Source organism: Musca vetustissima, unplaced genomic scaffold (genome assembly GCF_032173495.1).
Source record: "Musca vetustissima isolate MV318-11 ecotype Yass unplaced genomic scaffold, APGP_CSIRO_Mvet_v1 utg68149, whole genome shotgun sequence".
Taxonomy (NCBI): Eukaryota; Metazoa; Arthropoda; class Insecta; order Diptera; family Muscidae; genus Musca; species Musca vetustissima.
The window spans coordinates 24,980-47,204 of NW_026877051.1; the positions used below are offsets into that span (position 1 = coordinate 24,980).

Here is a 22,225-nt window from a genome sequence, read left to right on the forward strand (position 1 = left end):
TTTTGTTATGAAAACGAAAAAGGCACAGATAAAAATAATAAAAAAGAAGAAAAAAAAACGATTTTTTATAAACCAAAAAAATAAACAATTTGTATTTTTAATTGATTTGGAAGGGGGTTATGTAATGGGCAAACGTATAGGTAATCATGGAAGCAGAACTAATGGACCTTTTTTGCAAAATGTGTGGAGGAAAAGGACGAAATGCTGCTTTAAATGCCAATAACATTTGAAAAATCAAACATCCATAATGTATGTGAAGTTTCTTTAATTTATTAATAAAGGTAATGTATATTTTTATAATTACTCAAACATTTTGTTAAATATATATATTTTATTTTATATATTATTTAATATAATATAAACTTTTTATACTATTCAATGTGTATATGTATGTATATCATAAGCTTTGCAATATGCAAACAACATTCCACTTCATTGATTAAAAAAAATATATATCAAATAATTTATTGTTACTAAAATTTAACTGAATTACATTTGCAGACTTATTTTAATTTAAAACGTAAAATTAAATATCAGTTGTTTATGGATGATATTCCATGGAGACAAAAAGAAAACGGAGCGTATGGTTGCTGTGTACGCCAATTACATATTACGTTTACGATGTTTGGACGTCATAATGCCATGAGACATTCAGGAAATGTGAGGAAGCACAGTGCCGGTCACCTAATTATCATGAGGGGAAAATGTATTAAGGGATTTTTTTATACCCTTCACCACACTGTGGTACATTGTCTTTGTGCATATGTTTGTGACAGGCAAAAGGAAACGAGATAGACACATGGTTCCTTTTGAGAATATCCATAGAATCACTTTCTAAGTCGATTTAGGCATTCTGTCCGTCTGTAGATGTTAAATTGTAAACAAAGTACATGCGCATTATGATCCAATTTGGATGAAATTTGGCACAGCTCATTTATTTGGTCCAAGGACGAACCGTATTGAACTTGGGAAAAATCGGTTCAGATTTGGATATAGCTCCCTATATATATTTTCGTTCGATTTAAGGTAAATAGTGCACCAAAGGTCCTATATATCTTTCGATTTGCACGAAATTTGGCATTGAGTACTGAATTAGGTTCAGAATGATGTGCGCTAAGTTTCCTGAAAATCGGTTTAAATTTAGATATAGCTCCCATATATATTTTCGTCTGAAATGGTGCACCAAAGTCCCTACATATATCTTTCGATTTGCACAAAATTTGGCATAGGGTACTGAAATAAGTCTAAAATGATGTGTGTTAAGTTTTATGAAAATCGGTTTCGATTTAGATTAGCTCCCATAAATATCCTATATATATAAATATATATTCGTCCTATTTTATGTAAATGGTGCACCAAAGTCCCTATATATAATTCGATTTACACGAAATTTGGCACAGTGTACTGAATTAAACCTAGAATGATGTGTGTTAAGTTTCATGAAAATCGGTTCAGATTTAGATATAGCTCCTATATATATTTTCGCCCTTTTAATGTAAATGGTGTACCAAAGACCCTATATATCTTTCGATTTGCACGAAATGGTGTGCGCTAAGTTTCATTAAAATCCGTTTAGATGTAGATATAGTTCCCATATATATTTTCGTCCGATTTGAGGTAAATGGTGCACCAAAGTCCCTATATATCTTTCGATTTCCACCAAAATTGGCATAGAGTACTGAAGTGAGTCTAGAATGATGTGTGTTAAGTTTCGAGAATATCGGTTCAGTTTTATACATAGGTCCGATATATATTAGCCCGATTTTAGGTAAATGGTGCACAAAACTCCTAATGTTTGTCCGATTAAAACGAAATTTTGCACAAACCACCAGTTCGTGCAAAAAACACATTGTCCCATATCCCAAGAAAATTTTTTTCATTTTTACCTAATGTGAAATATCAAAACGCAGCCACTTTGGTTGGAATACACGGCTAGAGCCTTCAAAATATCTAAAATCATTCGGGACACTTATTTATATAGGGACTACTCGAAAAAACATATACCCCATATATTAATAAATATCTGCCAATGGGAATAACATTTTATCAATTCAAATTATTTCCTATTGCTAAAATTGCACCACAACATGTTTACTTTATTTCCTACACATTTCCTTAATAGTCCTTATTTTTCCTCAAAATGAGTTATTTTCCAATTACAATAAATATTCAACGACAATCTAATATCAAAATTTTCTCAAATGCACCAATTTCCAGCCATTCAAAGATAATTTAACGTTTTTGCAAATGATCGTGATTTTCATAGTTGTCCGTTGTGAAAATACTTGTTTATCGATACCCATAACAACTACACAATCTCCCCTAACTATTGCTACCAATTTTATGTCAGTACGTTCATTCGTTACTGAGTTATAGCCATTTAAAGTTGATCTTCAGTCAAAATATAGCGGCTACACGATGCTGTTGGCCTGGTACCTCAAATTGGAAAAATGGTTGAAATTGGTATTTTCACGAAAGCGAAGAAAAAACAAAACAGCAGCATCATTGCCACATTGTTCGATTTTTTCTTAGATTTGACGGTATGTTTACAAATTCTGAGCATACTTTCAGGCGCATCATGCAAAACGATACTTGAGTGATATTTATATGGCTTGTGATTTAAATGTAACGCCTAAAAGTTTGACGTGTGTGGACTAGAAGCTTCACACCGATCGAATGCACATGTTTGACGTGTGTGGCCCACTTTAGAATGCTCCGACATAAACTCTCCCAAAATCTGATTCTGTGTAAAGTTAATATTACAGGCCACAGTTATGGACCAATATTTACGAAATTTTGCATGTGAGACCAGTGCTCTCACCAAAGAAGACCTCTATATGATCGGTTAATTGTTGGCGGATTAAATAGATGCTACAATTATGGCCCCAACGTCACAAAATTTTATACGGTTAAAGGGATTTGTCCATTGTAAAAGCATTTCCCTTTTCATGAATTCATTTTTTTTTTGGTAAAAATTTATTCAAATAGGGTGGAAAAAGACTTTATATATTTCAAATCTGGGTACTTTGAGCTGTATACCAGTAAAATATAACAACGGTTTAGAAGTGACATGAGGTCAAATGCAAGCAAAGTTCTTCTACTTATTTGCGCCCATGCTCCGACAGAAAATAAAGATTAACACAAATTTTTACCGAGTAAAACGCCAAACCGAAGATTTTGGTGCAGGTACATCCTCCTGTAGAGGTGACGAAGGGAACTTGGTGACATATACAGACAGCATGTTGAGTATCTGGAAGGAGCATTTTGAAAAGCTTCTGGTATTAAATAGTGGCGGTGAAGAAGATACCCCAGAACCAATAAGAGATTATGGTATAGAGTGTATACCACCTAGCCAAGATGAGGTTATAAAAGCAATTAATCGGCTCAAGAACAATAAAGCAGCAGGAGCCGACGGGTTACCAGCCGAACTATTCAAGACTGGTGGTCAGATGCTGCTCAGGAGCATGCACCAGCTTCTTAGTACAATTTGCTAGAGGAATGCATGCCCAATGATTGGAACCTCAGCATCCTGTGTCCTGTGCACAAAAAAGGAAACAAGTCGATATGTGCCAACTATAGAGGATTAAGTCTCCTTCCCATCGCATATAAAGTCCTATCCAGTGTGTTGTGTGAACGACTGAAGCCAATGGTCAATGACTTTAGTGGACCATACCAATGCGGCTTCAGACCTGACAAATCCACCAAATCCTGAAAAGACCTACGAAAAACACATCGACACATACCATCTATTCGTCGACTATAAAGGCGCATTCGACAGCCCATTCGTTCAGAGGTGTTTAAAGCCATGTCTACGTTCGGCATTCCTGCAAAATTAATACGGCTATGCAGGATAACCAGCAGCCAGCAGTTAAATTCGGAAAGGACCTATCGGAGCCCTCTAATACTGAATGAACATTCGGACAAGGTGACAGTTTGTCGTGTGATCTTTCTAACATCCTGCTGGAAAAGGTCATACGATATTCAAAGGTGAACAGAAATGGCACTCTGTACAACAAACAACGCATGTTACTCGCCTACGCCGATGACATCGATATAATGGGTCGAACATTGCGAGCGTTAACAAATTGAGAAGGAGGCTGCTAAAGGTGCTGGCAGTTAATGGCGAGAAGACCAAGCTGATGGTACCAAAGCGCAAGAAGTCCAGTATACTCGGACCAACTGTGGAACTTGAGAACTACAGCTTCGAGGTAGTTAAAGATTTTATATACCTTGGTACCACCATAAATAAAACGAATGATATCAGTTTTGAAATTCGGAGAAGGATTGTGATGGTCAACAGATCCTACTATGGTCTATGCAAGCAGTTTAGAAACATGGTCACCTCCCAAACTCACACTTTACAAGACGCTGATACTACCCATGCTGTTATATGGATCTTAAGCATGGGTACTTGCGCAAGCAGATGAGGCAGCTTTTGGGGTGTTTGAAAGAAAAATACTCCGAAAGATCTACGGGTCGATCTGCGTCGACGTCGAATGAACTACGAGCTTTACAATTTATTCGCGGACATCGACATGGTCAGTCATATTGAGCTGCAGCGACAACGATGGCTAGGCCATGTTGAGCGAATGAATGAGAATGCCCCAGCTCAAAAGGCATATAAAAGCGAGCCTACTGATTCCCGTAGAAGGGGAAGGTCACAAATAAGATGGAAAGACCAAGTAGAAAACAATACCTTGGTACGTGGTCTTTCAAATTGGAGGAGATGCGCACAAGACCGACGAGCTTGGAAATCTTTTTTTAAGTTCGGCTTATGGAACAACGGTTCTGTAACAACCCAGCTAAGTAAGTAAGCTTTCGAGCTATGTTGACATTAAATACTGCTAAGAGATGATATATATAATTTTCCTTCTTGTATGATCCACCATTTTATTTGATTTTCCAAATCTGATTTCACTTTTAAAATCTACATAAAAATAAGTTCATTGATTAAATTATTAAAAAATTGAATCAAAAATTAGGGATCTATGGGCCATAGTGAGAAGACGCAATAATCATCCGAACAGCACAAATTTTCCATAAGGAAGGAAAACAGACCAACTAACTTGAATGGCTGTATTGACAATGAACTACCAATATTTAGCAGGTCAAATGAACCAAAACTTATTGTGTAAAATAATAGAATATAAATCTTATGACGAATATTTTTAATCCGGAAAACATGATTCGGGAAAGATGCCAGGATAAGAAAGAGAGGAGATCTTGACCTCTAATAGGTCAAGATAGTGTAAATATCAAGAAATATTGCCCAGTCTCAGAATATAGGTCCGCAGAAAGTCGTTCCCCGGTCCGAATATACTGCTCCGCTCACTGGTTTTTAAAATGTACAAGTTTTCAAAATATTTTCGAATATAATAACTTGTGGAATCATGTTTCTATAAGTTTTGATGATAAATAATAATTTAATAAAAAAATTAACAATTTAATTTTTATAAAATTTCATATTATTTTGTTATTGGAATGAATTTATAACTGGTATTAACTTTACTACAAAATATGTGTTTTATTTTTCTATTGTAAGCTCCTGATTTTTTCCAGTTATAGTGTGCGTGTTCTATTTATAAATACGATAGTAGAGAGAGAGAGTAGAGTTGTGTGTGAGTGGTGATGTTTTAGGAAAGAGAAATGATTGCAAGTGATTTCAGTTAAGATGATCTCTATATAAGATGCAAGAGGAACCTTTATTTATGATTATTTTGTAGTTTCGATTTTTTGTTTAAGTTTTTTTTTCATTTGTGGGATTTTAAGCTACATGAAAAGTTGAGGGGGAGAGTGTGATAAGAGGTTGGTTATGACCATAGTACGGGTGTTCATTTTATGTTTTTTTTCTTATATATTTTATAAATATATTGAAATTTATATACTATATATATATCAAAGTCTTGTATTGGTTTATTTATATAATTTAGAATAGTTCTATAATACTAGTTAATATATGAGTATAATATTTGTTCTTGTTTGGTTTTTGTTTTTTGTATTATCAAATATATTAATATAAAGTACAGTTGTATAAGTTCAAAGGATATATCATTTTATAAATGCTATTGGTATTTTGGATTCTATTTCTTCTTTTTGAATTCACAAGCTTGTTTTTACAAAGCCCGATTGTGCGTTGTTTTAGTTTAGTTTCGGTTTATTTATCATATAACATATTCTATGTCAAATCTAAGTCAAATTCCATTAGATGGTTAAAAATACTCACAATAAGGGGAAAACAACGAAGGGTCATAGAGGTCAAGATATTTAAACCAATTTTTTCGAAATACTTAAAAAACTGCAAATAGAACAAAAAAATTATCAGTTCTCAGAACTAAATTGTTTTACTTTTCTACGACCCTCCTCTATTCTCCCCTTCTTATTCAATTTTCGATTATTTAATTTTTGCCGCCTACATCTACATAATTGAAAATGTCAATTTCATAATTTTTTTAATTTTTTTTATAAATATCACTAACTTGTCTTTCGAAATATTTCATTAATAATATTAATAATTCAAACTTTCTACTAATTCCTATTCTATATAAAAAAGAAAACATTTGTATACCCTCCCTTTCCGTATGGTAACCATTTTATGGCCAGGCAAAATTAATTCCTGTCATTTCATAAAAACGATTATTAAATGGCCTATAAAAATCACGCAGTCTTTCAATGGCCGCCGCCTCAATATGAGGATGATTGCGACCTTTTGTCTTACCCAGACAATGGGGTGTGGAGCGGGCCTCCGATTTAAAGAGGCACGGAAATCCTTTGGTAGCATTAAAATAGAAATGTTTTTCGGTAACGACACGTTTGAGGCCCAAGAAATCTTGGACACGTCCAATTTCATAGGCTGGATCCATTATGAGACGCTCTCCGCTAATGAACAGCAATTGTGACAGTTGGAAATAGTGTAGCCATTTTTCCAAATATCTCGAGTAAATTCCAATTTTTACAGGTCCCCAATTTGTGTCCACAACAGCATAGGAACCATTGACAAAGGCCAAATCTTCAAAACGTTTCATATCGGCTTTTTTGCTAGCCGCTTGGGTATAATCGGATATGGCACGGGTGACGGGATCACGAACAACAACCAGGAGTCTAAAGGAGACATAAAAATATTTTTAGTCTCGTTTGAGCCTTGAAAAAATTAATCTTTAAAAAATCCAAACCCTGTTTGAGCCTTAAAATATTAATCTTTAAAATATCCAATCCGACCCTTGAAAAAGGTATTTTTTTAAAAAAATTCACGCCTTGTTTGAACCTTGAAAAAAATATTCTTTAAAAAATCCACGCCTTGTATGACCGACCCTTGAAAAAGGTTTTTTTTTTAAAAAAATTCACGCCTTGTTTGACCAACCCTTGAAAAAGGTATTTTTTTAAAAAAATTCACGCCTTGTTTGACCGACCATTGAAAAAAGTATTTTTTTTAAAAAATCCACGCCTTGTTTGACCGACCCTAGAAAAAATGATTCTTCAAAAAAGCCACGCCTTATTTGACCGAGCCTTGAAAAAAATATTCTTTAAAAACTCCACGCCTTGTTTGACCGACCCTTGAAAAAAATATTCTTTAAAAACTCCACGCCTTGTTTGACCGACCCTTGAAAAAAAGTATTTTTTAAAAAATCCACGCCTTGTTTGACCGACCTTTGAAAAAAGTATTCTTTAAAAAATCCACGCCTTGTTTGACCGACCTTTGAAAAAATTATTCTTTAAAAAATCCACGCCTTGTTTGACCGACCTTTGAAAAAATTATTCTTTAACAAATCCACGCCTTGTTTGACCGACAATTGAAAAAATTATTCTTTAAAAAATCCACGCCTTGTTTGACCGACCCTTGAAAAAATGATTATTTAAAAAATCCACGCCTTGTTTGACCAACCCTTGAAAAAATGATTCTTTAAAAAATCCACGCCTTGTTTGACCAACCCTTGAAAAAATTATTCTTTAAAAAATCCACGCCTTGTTAGACCGACAATTGAAAAAATTATTCTTTTAAAAATCCACGCCTTGTTTGACCGACAATTGAAAAAAATTATTCTTTAAAAGATCCACGCCTTGTTTGACCGACAATTGAAAAAATTATTCTTTAAAAATCCACGCCTTGTTTGACCGACAATTCAAAAAAATATTTTTTTAAAAAAATCCACGCATTGTTTGACCGACCCTTGAAAAAAGTATTTTTTAAAAAAATCCACGCCTTGTTTGACCGACCCTTGAAAAAAGTATTTTTTAAAAAAATCCACGCCTTGTTTGACCGACCCTTGAAAAAAGTATTTTTTAAAAAAATCCACGCCTTGTTTGACCGACCCTTGAAAAAATGATTCTTTAAAAAATCCACGCCTTGTTTGACCGACCATTGAAAACATGATTCCTTAAAAAATCAACGCCTTGTTTGACCGACCTTTGAAAAAAGTATTAAAAAAAATCCACGCCTTGTTTGACCGACCCTTGAAAAAAGTATTTTTTAAAAAAATCCACGCCTTGTTTGACCGACCCTTGAAAAAAGTATTTTTTAAAAAAATCCACGCCTTGTGTGACCGACCCTTGAAAAAATTCATCTTTAAAAATTCCACGCCTTGTTTGACCGACCCTTGAAAAAATTCATCTTTAAAAAATCCACGCCTTGTTTGACCGACCCTTGAAAAAATGATTCTTTAAAAAATCCACGCCTTGTTTGACCGACCATTGAAAACATGATTCCTTAAAAAATCAACGCCTTGTTTGACCGACCTTTGAAAAAAGTATTAAAAAAAATCCACGCCTTGTTTGACCGACCCTTGAAAAAAGTATTTTTTAAAAAAATCCACGCCTTGTTTGACCGACCCTTGAAAAAAGTATTTTTTAAAAAAATCCACGCCTTGTTTGACCGACCCTTGAAAAAAGTATATTTTAAAAAAAATCCACGCCTTGTGTGACCGACCCTTGAAAAAATTCATCTTTAAAAATTCCACGCCTTGTTTGACCGACCCTTGAAAAAATTCATCTTTAAAAAATCCACGCCTTGTTTGACCGACCCTTGAAAAAATTCATCTTTAAAAAATCCACGCCCTGTTTGACCGACCCTTGAAAAAATTCATCTTTAAAAAATCCACGCCTTGTGTGACCGACCCTTGAAAAAAATATTCTTTAAAAAATCCACGCCTTGTTTGACCGACCCTTGAAAAAATTCATCTTTAAAAAATCCACGCCCTGTTTGACCGACCCTTGAAAAAATGCATCTTTAAAAAATCCACGCCTTGTGTGACCGACCCTTGAAAAAAATATTCTTTAAAAAATCCACGCCTTGTTTGACCGACCCTTGAAAAAATTCATCTTTAAAAAATCCACGCCTTGTTTGACCGACCCTTGAAAAAATTCATCTTTAAAAAATCCACGCCCTGTTTGACCGACCCTTGAAAAAATTCATCTTTAAAAAATCCACGCCTTGTGTGACCGACCCTTGAAAAAAATATTCTTTAAAAAATCCACGCCTTGTTTGACCGACCCTTGAAAAAATTCATCTTTAAAAAATCCACGCCTTGTTTGACCGACCCTTGAAAAAAATATTCTTTAAAAAATCCACGCCTTGTTTGACCGACCCTTGAAAAATTGATTCTTTAAAAAATCCACGCCTTGTATGGACTTTGAATCGCCTTGTATGGCTTTTAAAAAAATTATCGAGGGCAATTTTCGATTTGGACTTACTTCGTATTGGCATTCATGTGATGCACCCTCTGTGGCACTTCTTTGGTAACAAAATAACTTGGTGTCTTCTCCATGGTAATCTGACCCTCAATGGTGTATGGCATGTGATGACGATACCAATGTAAACCCTTTTGATAGTGGCGATCGAAAAAATGCACCTCACAACCAGCAGCACGAACATCCGGATGAAGTCGTATAAATTCCAAAAGGGCACGGGTACCAGATTTCTTGACACCAATTATTAAGGTATCGGGTAAATGGCGTGAGGGTCGTGAACCCTGCTGTCGTAGTAAACGATATTTTGGAGAACCATCTAAAATACGTGGTGCTGAGGCAGAGGTAGTGGAAGAGTTCATTTGGGCTCCCGATTTTTTCGCCATCAGTTTATTATTGTGTAAATGCGGATGGACCGAGTCCTTGGTGGAAGTATTACTGCTTCCATTGGTAAAATTGGTGGTATTATTATTGGCCACTGCCAATTTGGTGGCATTCTCAACGAGCATATTATCACCCGACCATAATGAGGTGGTAATAAAAAACTGCTTTAGGGAATTCTATGGAGAGGAAGACAAATTTTTCTCCAGGATAAAAAAATAAAAACAAATGTCTTACCTTGTTAAGGGTGCGTCCCAAATTTGTGATAAGACACGAATTAAATGTGTACGACACATAGATTAAGGATATGCAAATCAGGATCGTAATCACCAAACTGCGATTACTGAGATTATTGAACCAATTTATGGACATTTTTACTGCTACTACCCCAGAGGTCTCGTTTTGCGTTGTGTTGCGTTGGGAATTCGTTGTTGCTGTTGTTGATTTACCGACAAACAGGATGTAAATTTTACAATTCCTCACCAGTTTTTCTTCCACTGCCTTGATTTAGCAATGCCATTTCGTGATTGAGTTTTCCTCTTTGTTTTCCAAAGAAAAACCACGCATTCTGTTTTTCGTCTTTTTTAAACTGCTGCACTTCTTAATTAATTTAAAACTTTTTCTTGCACCACACTTAACACTCCCTAATTTTTTCGTCCTTTCATTGTTTCAGAGTCAAGCAGAATAACAAGGAAGCCAGAAAATAAAAAAAACACATCAGGCAGGTCGGATCGTATGTCGTGTTGGTTGCCTGGTTTTGTTGTTTCGCTCGTGTTATCCTTTACCATTGTGTTGTCAACAGCGCAACACAAACATATTCTGTTAAACCGGTTACAAAGAAGTTGAAGCGACGGAAAACGGAGTCACGGATAAAAGACGGGAAATGGCAACAAATGCCGTTAGGCAAATATTTCCCGCTATAATATGGCGGCATGTTTATGTGTTAGGCAGCAGAGAGAGCGCGGCATGCAGCCGACAAGCCATCAGTAATGGTTAGTTGCAGATTTAAGCTCAGAGAAAAATGTAAGGAGAATTCCAAGAATCAAGGATATTTGTTTCATGGGCCAAACACACTCTTTAGAAATATATCCTCACACACACATAAGGAGTGAATATTTTAAGGAAGACTATTTTCAAGGCTCAAACAAGGCGTGGATTCTCTAAAGAATATTTTTTCAAGGTCTAAACTGAGCGTAGATTTTTTTAACAAAATATTTTCTTCAAGGTGTCCAACAAGGCGTGGATTTTTTTAAAGAAGACTTTTTCAAAGGCTATACAATGCGTGGATTTTTTAAAAAATATTTTTTTCAGACGTGGATTTTTTAAAGAAGATTTTTTCCAGGCTCAAACAAGGCGTGGATTTTTTAAAGAAAACTTTTTTTCAAGGCTCAAACAAGGCGTGGATTTTTTTAAAGAAAACTTTTTTTTCAAGGCTCAAACAAGGCGTGGATTTTTTTAAAGAAGACTTTTTTCAAGGCTCATGCGTGGATTTTTTAAAGAAGACTTTTTTCAAGGTTCATACAAGCCGTGGATTTTTTAAGGAAGCCTTTTTTCAAGGCTCATACAATGCCTGGATTTTTTAAGGACGACTTTTTTCAAGGGTCGTCCATACAAGGCGTGGATTTATTAAAGAAGACCTTTTTCAACTGCCGTCCATACAAGGCGTGGATTTTTTAAAGAAGACTTTTTTCAAGGCTCAAACAAGGCGTGGATTTTTTAAAGAAACATTTTTTTAAGGCTCAAACAAGGCGTGGATTTTTTAAAGAAGACTTTTTTCAAGGCTCAAACAAGGCGTGGATTTTTTAAAGATGACTTTTTTTCAAGGCTCAAACAAGGCGTGGATTTTTTAAAGACTTTTTTCAAGGCTCAAACAAGGCATGGATTTTTTAGACTTTTTTCAAGGCTCAAACAAGGCATGGATTTTTTAAAGATGACTTTTTTTCAAGGCTCAAACAAGGCGTGGATTTTTTAAAGACTTTTTTCAAGGCTCAAACAAGGCATGGATTTTTTAAAGAAGACTTTTTTCAAGGCGTGGATTTTTTAAAGCAGACTTTTTTCAAGGCTCAAACAAGGCGTAGATTTTTTAAAGAAGACTTTTTTCAAGGCTCAAACAAGGCGTGGATTTTTTAAAGAAGACTTTTTTCAAGGCTCAAACAAGGCGTGGATTTTTTAAAGCCGACTTTTTTCAAGGCTCAAACAAGGCGTGGATTTTTTAAAGAAGACTTTTTTCAAGGCTCAAACAAGGCGTGGAATTTTTAAAGCCGACTTTTTTCAAGGCTCAAACAAGGCGTGGATTTTTTAAAGATGACTTTTTTCAAGGCTCAAACAAGGCGTGGATTTTTTAAAGATGACTTTTTTCAAGGCTCAATACATATTTTTTATTTTTATCTAATTTCTATTTCCGAGTGTATAATTATTTTAGAATAACAATGCAAAGTAATAGTACCAAACACTTGACAAACGGATGCTTTTGATTACATGGCATCCTCTCTTCAACGCTGTGAGAGAAATCATGCGCACTTATTACATGGCAAGTACTCTTCAAAGGATTTGTTTTGATTTATTTCCTTACTTTTTCCTCAAACACATATGTCTATGTGCGGATACTTAGATCCGTGTTGACGATAAAAAAATGTGGGGAAGTAATAAAGATTAGTGGCAACAAAAGAAATTTCATTCATAAATCTTGTCATTGTTATTGTGCCTACTACCAACATATGACACAGTGGAATGTTACGTAAAGGAATTTTGGGATATCTTTAACTAAGATTGGAAAACTACCAATATTTTTTATTTAAAAAATATGTATAATTAAATGTTTATATTTTCATATTTACCTATTATTCAAAGTTTGTTCCTCTGTAGGTTTAAAGTTGCATCCATTTCTAAAATCAATGTTTGTATAGAAAAGTCAAGGGGATTATGATTCCCTGATCTCTTATAATAATAGTACTTTCAAAATATATCTTAATTTTTTTCCATTTTTTTTTTCTTTTTTTTTGAAACCCCTAATGTAAGTTTACAATACCCACTGTGCAAACACGACAGTAACATCATATATCCTGCACTATTTGTACCTGCGCAGTTCGCATAGCGCTCTTTGCAAAAAACCCCTAGCATAAAACACGAATAATGCGAATCAAAACAAATCACTTAATAACGAAGATAAATGATAAGCCATAAATATGATAACACGTTCTCCTCCACATCCCCTGTAAATCGAGAGTAATGGAGTGGGCCGATAAGTGTAACTAATACATCAAACTCTCCCACAATAGGAAGGGATATCCCCGTAGATAACCTAAATCGATCAATTTAACTTGACAACACACATTATACCCATTAAAAGCAATGGGGTCAATAACTGACATCTATTTTGGAAAGGAATTTCGGCACATGATCTTGGGGAGTGTACCTGCGGCACCCACTGCAATCTTTAATATTTTATATGTTCAAAAATGTTTAAACTAAAACTTGAGATTGATCCATAAATGTTACGCAGTTTTTTAAGACTTTTTATATTGAAAGCTGAAGAATTATAGAACTTATGACTCACCTCATTTCGAAACAGATGGTCGCCTGTTTCTTTGGAAAACTGGTGTTGTGGCGCCTGTTCTGCTTGAGCAACTTTGGATGGTCTATTCTCAGAGGTAAACCACAATATGTTTGTTTGAACCCTTCGGAGAAATCCAAAAAAATTAACTAGAAATAGCCATTGCGTACCATGTCAATACGAGCTTTAAAACATCGGTTCAAAGATAGTGGGTGGTAAAACCTACAAAAAGACGAGACCTAAATTCGGGAACCAATGGAGATGTTAGAACATGTCATAAAATATAATGTTGTGATAGATCGAAGACATTCATCAAGTGTTTTATACGCTCGACCGATCTCGCCTTAATGTAGCAGCAAAGCTGCGATCTAATGTAACACGGAAACTCGACGTCGAATAGCTGTCTCCGCTCAACTTACCCACTTACTTGACGAAAGCACTCCGTGTCGCGGTAATACTATAAAAGCACAATGGCTATGAATTGCCCACTACCTACAAACTGCAGCAAAAGCAACACTTGGGTACTAAAAACCATCATCAAAAAACCGTGGTACGATCAGGAGTGTCGTAATCCTACTGAGGCAAAAACGCAGCGTATAGGGCAACACTGCAGACAGTAGCAACAATTAATGCGATGGAAAATTTTCGGGAGAAAATAAGAGAAGATATTTTCAGAAAAAAGAAGAAAGAACAAGAAAAACGTGAGCGTGAGCAAATCGAGATGTACTGACAGTGTGTTGAGGATCTGGAAGGAGCATTTTGAAAAGTGTATTGTATCAAATAGTGGCGGTTAAAAAGATACCCCAGAACCAATAAGAGATGACGGTATACAGTGTATACCACCTAGCCAAGATGAGGTCAGAATAGGAATCAATCGGCTGAAGAACTATAAAGCAGCAGGTGCCGATGAATTACCAGCTGAACTATTGAAGACCGGTTGTCAAATCCTTGTCAGTAGCATGCACCAGCTAATTTGTACAATTTGGCAAAAAAAAGGAGACAAGACGATTTTTGGCAACTATAGAGGAATTAGTATCCTTCCCATCGCATATAAAGTGCTATTCAGCGTCCTGTGTGAACGACTGGAGCCATTATTGGACATTGCAGACCTGCCAAATCCACCATAGACCAGATTTTAACACTGTGCCAAATCCTGGAAAAGATCCAAAAATACATTGACACATTCCACCTATTCGTCGACTATAAAGCCGCATTCGACATCCCTATCCGTTCAGAGGTGTTTAAAGCCATGTCCACGTTTGGCATTCCTGCAAAATTAATACGGTTATGCAGGATAATTTTAACTGGTACAATGTCAGCAGTTAAAGTGGGATTCAGAAAAGGTGACAGTTTATCGTGTGATCTGTTTAATATCCTGCTGGAAAAATTCATACGAAACAACACAAGTTACTCGCCTACGCCGATGACATCGATATAATGGGTCGAACATTTCGAATGGTAACAGCCACCTTTGAACAAATTGAGAAGGACTCTGCCAAAGTGGGTCTGTCAGCAAATGGCGAGAAGACCATGCTGATGGTATCAACACTCAAGACGTCCAGTAGACACGGACCAACTGTGGAACTTGAGAACAGCTTTGATGTAGTAAACGATTTTATGTACCTTGGTACAACCATAAATAAAATTAATGATATCAGTTGTATCAGAGAAGGATAGTATTGGCCAACAGATGCTACTATGGTTTAAGTAAGCAGTTTAGAAACAAGGCCACCTCTCGCCAGACAAACTCACACTCTACAAGATGCTGATACTACACATACTATTATATGGATCTGAAGCATGCGGCAGCTCTTGGAGTGTTTGAGAGAAAAATTATCCGAAAGATCTATGGGCCGATCTGCGTTGACGATAAATATCGCAGTCGAATGAACCATGATTTGTACCATTTATTTTCGGTCATCACTATTGTCAGACATATCGATCTGCATCAACTACGTTTGCTAGATCATGCTGTGAAAATGCCCTAGCACAAAAGGCATATAAAAGCGAGCCAACTGATGGCACACACAGAAGGGGAAGACCACGAATCCGATGGAAAGATCAAATAGAAGACAACATCTCGGAACATGGTCTTCCAAATTGGGTGAGATGCGCACAAGACCAACGCACTTCGCAATCTTTTTTAGCTCGGCTTATGGAACAATCAACAACGTTTCACTCTCTGGGGGATGTACGAACAAAAGCCATTATAAATTATTTTGCAAAAGGTTTCAAGGCTTATAAAGTTTAGTTAAACCAAGAACTCAAGCCGACCGATCATCAACAACGTCGTTTCATTGAAGTTGAGGTTCTTCAAATGGATAAAAATTCATTCGGAATCATATCTAAAAATCTGAATCACATCTAAAAATCTAACAATCTGAGGCGCGGAAAATGCAGGAGATATAGTTGAGAAGCTTATCCATGAATTCGCCGTCTGTGTAATCTTGCGTACCATAAATTATATGTTGTTATACCAACTCCCAAATCTAAGCATAAAAAATAAATGAAATAAAATCGCAAATGCTTCTTTATTTAATCGAATATATATTGATATAAAATGTGTTTACGTATATATAAAATTATCACAATAAAATTATAATTTAAAAATCTAAAACCTCGTTTTCTTTTCCTCCGGAGCGGGATACTGATGAAAGACACGATTCTTATCCAGAGCAACACTAATCGCATTTGTCGGTATTTCCATTTGTAAATAGAAATTATTTTTCCATAAACGATTATCGTACGGCTTCATTGGCTGTCGATGAATGCCCAAAAGGCGATTTCGTATTTCTATAAGGCCCACCGATTTTGGCAGAAACAATTGGATCAAGGGAATACACACGGCCGTAAGACAAATTGTTACCGCCGTCATAATCCACAATCTCGACCAGTAGTCATCATTTCGTGATTCAAATTTCAGCAATTCCATTATGCCCAGTTCCATGCAATAGGCCACAGCCAATGCCAGTTCGGTATAAAGAAACGGCGTCGCCTCCAATAACATTTGCAGACCAATACTGGAATAAACTCCCAAGCTGATGTAGTAGAAACATAAAAATAGAAAGCAATCTTCGGTGTGGCTGTCGGAATAGACACCAAGTATGGCTGCGGAAATGGTGATTTTGATCAGACCAAACATTAGATAAATTAATTTCGGCTTATAGCGTAACATAAGCAGAGAGCCCATTAGACATCCTCCGGTATACAACAGATATGGTAAATACGAATGTTCACTGCCATGTGTATAGCCGCGTGTGGCACTTTGCATTAAATCCAGATAGGACCAGGAAAAGAAGAAGCAACGCTCCGCTATAATTAAACCCGAAAGCCCCACAACAAGCCATTGTATGTTACGCTTAAAACAATAGTCGTCACGACCCACAAATAGCGCAGTTATCGATTTTCTTTCGGCAAACACCAATTTCTCTTCATTCAAAAGATTGAATACCAAATCACAGGAACTTTTATAATCCTGACACCGGCACTGATGCAGACATTCATTGATAATGATGCCGATAACAAAGAGTAAACTTATTGCGAATATTACCCAACCGGCTATTTTCGGCTGCAATTCATCGAATATGACAAAGCCCGAAGTCAATCCGGCAAAATACATAGCATTGCCCAATGCTATACGAGCAGGTCGGCAACCATCGCTTCCAACGCGTAGGCTAATGAAATTGTAACAGGGCAAATAAATAATAATCATCGCTGTGAAGATGAAAAAGAACGAAATCTCTGAAAAGGAGAATGGAAAAAAGTTTTAATTCAATTTTGGATTATTTTTATTTTATTTATGCTAAATAGCAATACGTCAACTAAATTTTGTGGCGTACCACTCAGAATTGTCGATCAATGTTTCTTAAGCGGAATAGTTGCCCCACGACCAATTTTGCTGAATAAACAATCGAAATACTTCTTCAACATACAATTTTCTTTGGATTTGGCTAGACTTCGAAGACACAGAATGTCGATTGCTCTTTGGGGCTCATATGCATCACTTGTGACGATCCGATAAACATCTTTTGAAGCACCGCCCGGTCATCAACAGCGTCGTATCATTTCAGATTGGGTTCTAGAAATTAATAAACATGGTTCGCGATTCCATCGACAAATAATTTTAACTGGTTAGACCCGTTTCCAAAACCATAAGGTGGACAGATATCTACAGGAGCCATGTCCTTCTGTCTTCTGCCTGTTTAAATCACGACAGAGATTGCAATATTTAAAATAGATCTTCGAAATTTTGCACATAAATTGCTACTACTCCTTGAGTGATTTATATATAGCAAATAGGATATATCGGTCAAACCATGTAACGGTACCGATCCATTTTCAGCATTTTTAAGATTTTAGACGCATTGTCATTTGGCATTTCCAGTTCTTGGAGGTTGACATGAATGTATAGAGAAAATGTTCAATATAGATTTTTGTCACATAGAAGGTCCCGACCCATATACAGAATTTTGAAGATTTCAGACCTATTATGTTGTAATGTGGCATTCTAGGATTTTGGAGGTCGAAAAAAATACAGAACATTTTCGATATTTTTACATAGTTCTCATATAGAGGTACCATAAATTTTCCAGGGTGATTGACATCTCTACAGAAATTGTCCACTATATTTTCATGTTTTGACATAGTGAAGGTTCCACCACATTTCGATATTTTTAAATATGAATAAAAGTGTTCAATATAGGCCCATATATTAAATAGTCCTACCTAACAATACCCTCAGCCTTATGGCTAATGAGGGTATATTCACTATGATACGGCAAAAATGTGTCTTATCGAAATATTGGTTTCACACAATTTTAATTCGATTTACAAATACCCGTCCGTCTGTCTGGCCGGCTGAAGCGCACGTAAACTCTCGAAGGGATTAACCGATTTCATCCAAACTTTACACATCGTAATATTTCTTCCAAACTTAATTCAACTTAGTTCCCCTACAAAATGGTTAATTTTTTACTGAAAAACGGACTATACGATTTGAACCAAGTCTAGGTCAAGTGTTTTCCTTCTGGTACCTCACCCAAAAATGGTCAAAATTGTGATGAAAGTCAGAACATCCGATTCTAAACAAACTTTGCACAACCTAATATTTTAACCATACCTGCATATTGTTGGGATATGGTACTTATTTGGAAACTCCTTCTAGTACCTACGCCACAAATTGTCTACATTTTGAAAAATTTTAAATATCATTTGGGGCGAACAGAATATCCAATTTCGTCCATACTTTGCACACAGTAAAATACATACCTTACAAAGATAAAGCACCCTTCGGGGAGTATCGTGCGTGATAAGACCGCAAGGTCGGTACCCATGTACTCTCAGGGCATAAAAACCTACTAGCGGACAACATTGGATGGCATAGACCTCATATAGACATCACTATAAATTTAAGGCACTCAAGGTCTAAAAACGAAAACGCTTTGAAACAATTCGAAGAAAACCTGAGATTAATCTTGCCATACTTCTATGAATTCTATGTCATGTCATTAAGGTCAAGAATTTGTTTCGACGGTTTGGAAAAGCTGGGACATCTATCCTATCCCTGGAGTCCCAGTTTCGTTCTTCCTCCTACATCAGTATTACAACAGTTTCCAGTGGAAATTTGTGCTATTGATCCTTTCGCCCATGAGCCTGTTTCAGATTTTCACATGACGTAATTTAGATGTTTCACCTCTTTGGTGCGACTCAAAAATTTTGATTGAAGATTTTTTATACGATGTAGTGTATATTTTTGTGTGGCATATCGTGGATTACGCCGATTCACACATTCATGGTTTCAATTGGATTTACAGTAGAAAAACGTACAATATAGTCTTCAAGATGCAAGGCAATGGTGCCAGGACGGTACTCCACATATACCTAGACGACATTTTCTCTAAACTATTTTTTTACTTTAGAAATTCTGTTCACCAACCTACAAACGCGTATGTCTTAATAGTTCCGATGAAGCTCTTATAGATCTACATCACCAGCATCTATGGACCATATCGACCAGCTGATGTATGTGGTAATTTCACATAAATTTCCCTGAAGAATATATCTCCGTTCTCCATGGGCTTCGCCCAGTTAACATCGATAATTTGCTCCGATTCAGCATAGTTAATTTGGATTATCTCCCCTATGAAGTGCTATAACGTACTCTGCATTACAGACTGGTTCAAACTCCTCCTCGGTTAAGCTCTTTAAAAGATTTATATCCGTTATTCTGGATTACGATCACAAGTTGAATTACAACTTTCCAACCAAAGCCGCAATTCGAATTCTCTAATTTGAGTTCTCGTCCAAATAGTATTAATATTGGTCCACTTTTAGGGTAGGACCCATATAACGAAGCCTATCGATTTTTGGTATTTATTAAGAGTTCAGGCACATTTTCTCAATCTAATTGGATGTAATTTTATATTTTGGAGTCTTCTATGGTCCAATAAACAGGACGTGTAATGAGCGAAATGATTTCACTCGAACTGTCAAAATTTGACCTAATCGTGAGAAGACGTAAAAAAAATTGACAGTTTGAGGGATTTTCTATCAAAATGGCCGATAATATTCGCTTCTTGCATGACCTGTTTATTGGGCCATGGATACTCCTTATCAACAATTATCAAATTTGTCCAAATTTCAGGGGAGTCCCCATATAACGACACGACAATTATTCTGAATTTTAGCCACGTTTTTTTATTTCATTGTCTGCAATTAGGAATTTTGGGCTCTCGCTCGATAGCAAACATTCCAACCAAAAAAATATTAATACTGGTCCACTTTTTAGGGTAGCATTCATAGAACGAAACCTGTATTCCATATTACGAGGAGTTTGGGCACGATTTTTCAACCAAAATTGGGTGTAAAATTGATCATTATTGATCCCAGTAGTCCCCATATATTGGTATTTTTCATTGTTCGGTATTTTGGGGTTTTCAATCGAATTGGCTTTAGTTTGGTATTATAGGTTATCATCGGGTGTCAAATCTTCCTACAAAAATTGGTCAATATAGATCCACATATACTGGTAATATCAGTATTCGGCATTTTGAGAAGTTCTGGTATGTTTTTCAATCGAAATCTTCTTACTAAAAATCCCAATAATCAGATATGACCTCCACTATAATTTGTAAAAATCGGTCGATCTTCGGAAGTAGCCGTCATATAAAATTCCAATTCTTTATAATTATTTTCATGGTCCTAGGTGTATTTTTCGTCCGAATTTACTATATTTTAACGTAACGAGGTGGCTGTAATTTGGCAATTCAGGACATGCGAACATTTTCAATATAAGTCCATGTTTCTACATAACCATCGTCTCGCGTCATTTTCTGGATTTTCAAGATCCTAGCCCAATTTTTCAACCTCAGTATTTGTTTCACCTTAATGGTAATTCAAAATAATTTGAATCAAACTGCATTCAAAGAATATTGAACTTCCAATATACTTACCAACATTTTCCGTCAATAGAAATACCGCACTAATTATACTGCATATCAAGCCATAGAATATCACATAGAAATTTTCGAATAGATATTTTCGTTTCTTGTATTTTCGTAGACAGTAACCAATGGCCAGAATTAGGCACAAGGCCATGCCCATCGAAGAGAATCGATGATCCCAGAGATTATCATAGACATAGGCATATTTGCAATAGTAGCCATAATGAAAACCGCTGACAAATAAACAACCGAAGACTAAAAATAATAACAAAAGATATTTAAAATATCTTTAAATAAATTTGATTACAAAAATAAATACTTACTTAAGAAATCACAGAAAAAATACATATTTATTCTTTTATAGAGAACTTTGCGATCGATGCAACTCGAGAAAGAAAAGTTCCCTTCCACATTTATGGTTCAAATCGTACTGCGACACATTATTTTTTTCTTTCAATATCTACTTAACAGCAGCCAGTATCGTTGAATTGTACCTTGTCTATTTTTATTGAAAACGGTATTGAATCATCTTGAATTGGAGATAAAAACCAAAACACAATGCAGAGAACAATCAATGCTGTACTGCGAAAAAAGAGCAGACTAACAATTATGGAGATTCTTCTTGTTCTTTGGTACATACTTTGGTTTGTAAAAAGAAAGCAATAACAACAAGTTGGGGTTTTGGAAAATATTTTTGCTCAGCAGTTCATTCATATCGATAAGATATGAAAGCAAAGAAAAAAATTGCCTTACATACTAACCACACAAAAAAAAGAAAACATGTTCATCTATAATTAAAATTCGATTCTGTATCTAAAATTACAATCGCAACCGAATGGAATTTGATATACGACCGATAATTGCGGAATTATTGATGCAAAAGTTATTCATGTGAGATTTTAAGGGTGATTTACAATAAATGATTTTTAAATGTAACCGGGTGGTATATGGAGAAGTCCACATTTATCCAGGAAACCAAAGCTTAAAATATGGAATGCAAATATAACATCGATTCAGATATACATCAGATAAACCTTCAGGGCAAAAGCTACAGGTATTCATAAACAAATGCCTCAGGACCATATATAGACTATTCTGGCCCAACACCAAAAGTTACAAAGAGCTGTGCAACCTATCGCATCAGGAACCCATATAAAAATAGATTAAACAT

At 35.7% G+C, this 22,225-nt stretch overlaps 2 protein-coding genes across 2 annotated transcripts; both read right to left on the reverse strand.

Annotated features, from left to right (window-relative positions):
- Positions 1–6,590: 6,590 nt before the first annotated feature.
- Positions 6,591–10,431, reverse strand: LOC133321580 (heparan sulfate glucosamine 3-O-sulfotransferase 6). The gene is made up of 3 exons (XM_061530666.1): positions 10,297–10,431; positions 9,685–10,238; positions 6,591–7,098 (listed from the first exon to the last, which is right to left on the reverse strand). Exons 1-3 carry the CDS (start codon positions 10,429–10,431, stop codon positions 6,591–6,593), a joined length of 1,197 nt encoding a protein of 398 aa, XP_061386650.1.
- Positions 10,432–16,223: 5,792 nt separating this feature from the next.
- LOC133321562 (uncharacterized) lies at positions 16,224–21,402 on the reverse strand. The gene is made up of 3 exons (XM_061530647.1): positions 21,378–21,402; positions 21,064–21,309; positions 16,224–17,353 (listed from the first exon to the last, which is right to left on the reverse strand). The coding sequence occupies exons 1-3, from the start codon at positions 21,400–21,402 to the stop codon at positions 16,224–16,226; spliced, it is 1,401 nt and encodes a 466-aa protein (XP_061386631.1).
- Positions 21,403–22,225: the final 823 nt, after the last annotated feature.

Coding starts and splice junctions, on each gene's coding strand:
- LOC133321562 (XM_061530647.1), bottom strand. CDS start 21,402: ATGTATTTTTTCTGTGATTTCTTAA. Junction 21,310..21,377: donor TTTTTTCTGTGATTTCTTAA/GTAAGTATTTAT, acceptor TATTATTTTTAG/TCTTCGGTTGTTTATTTGTC. Junction 17,354..21,063: donor TCTATTGACGGAAAATGTTG/GTAAGTATATTG, acceptor TCTCCTTTTCAG/AGATTTCGTTCTTTTTCATC.
- LOC133321580 (XM_061530666.1), bottom strand. CDS start 10,431: ATGTCCATAAATTGGTTCAATAATCTCAGTAATCGCAGTTTGGTGATT. Junction 10,239..10,296: donor TGGGACGCACCCTTAACAAG/GTAAGACATTTG, acceptor TCCTCTCCATAG/AATTCCCTAAAGCAGTTTTT. Junction 7,099..9,684: donor CACATGAATGCCAATACGAA/GTAAGTCCAAAT, acceptor TGTCTCCTTTAG/ACTCCTGGTTGTTGTTCGTG.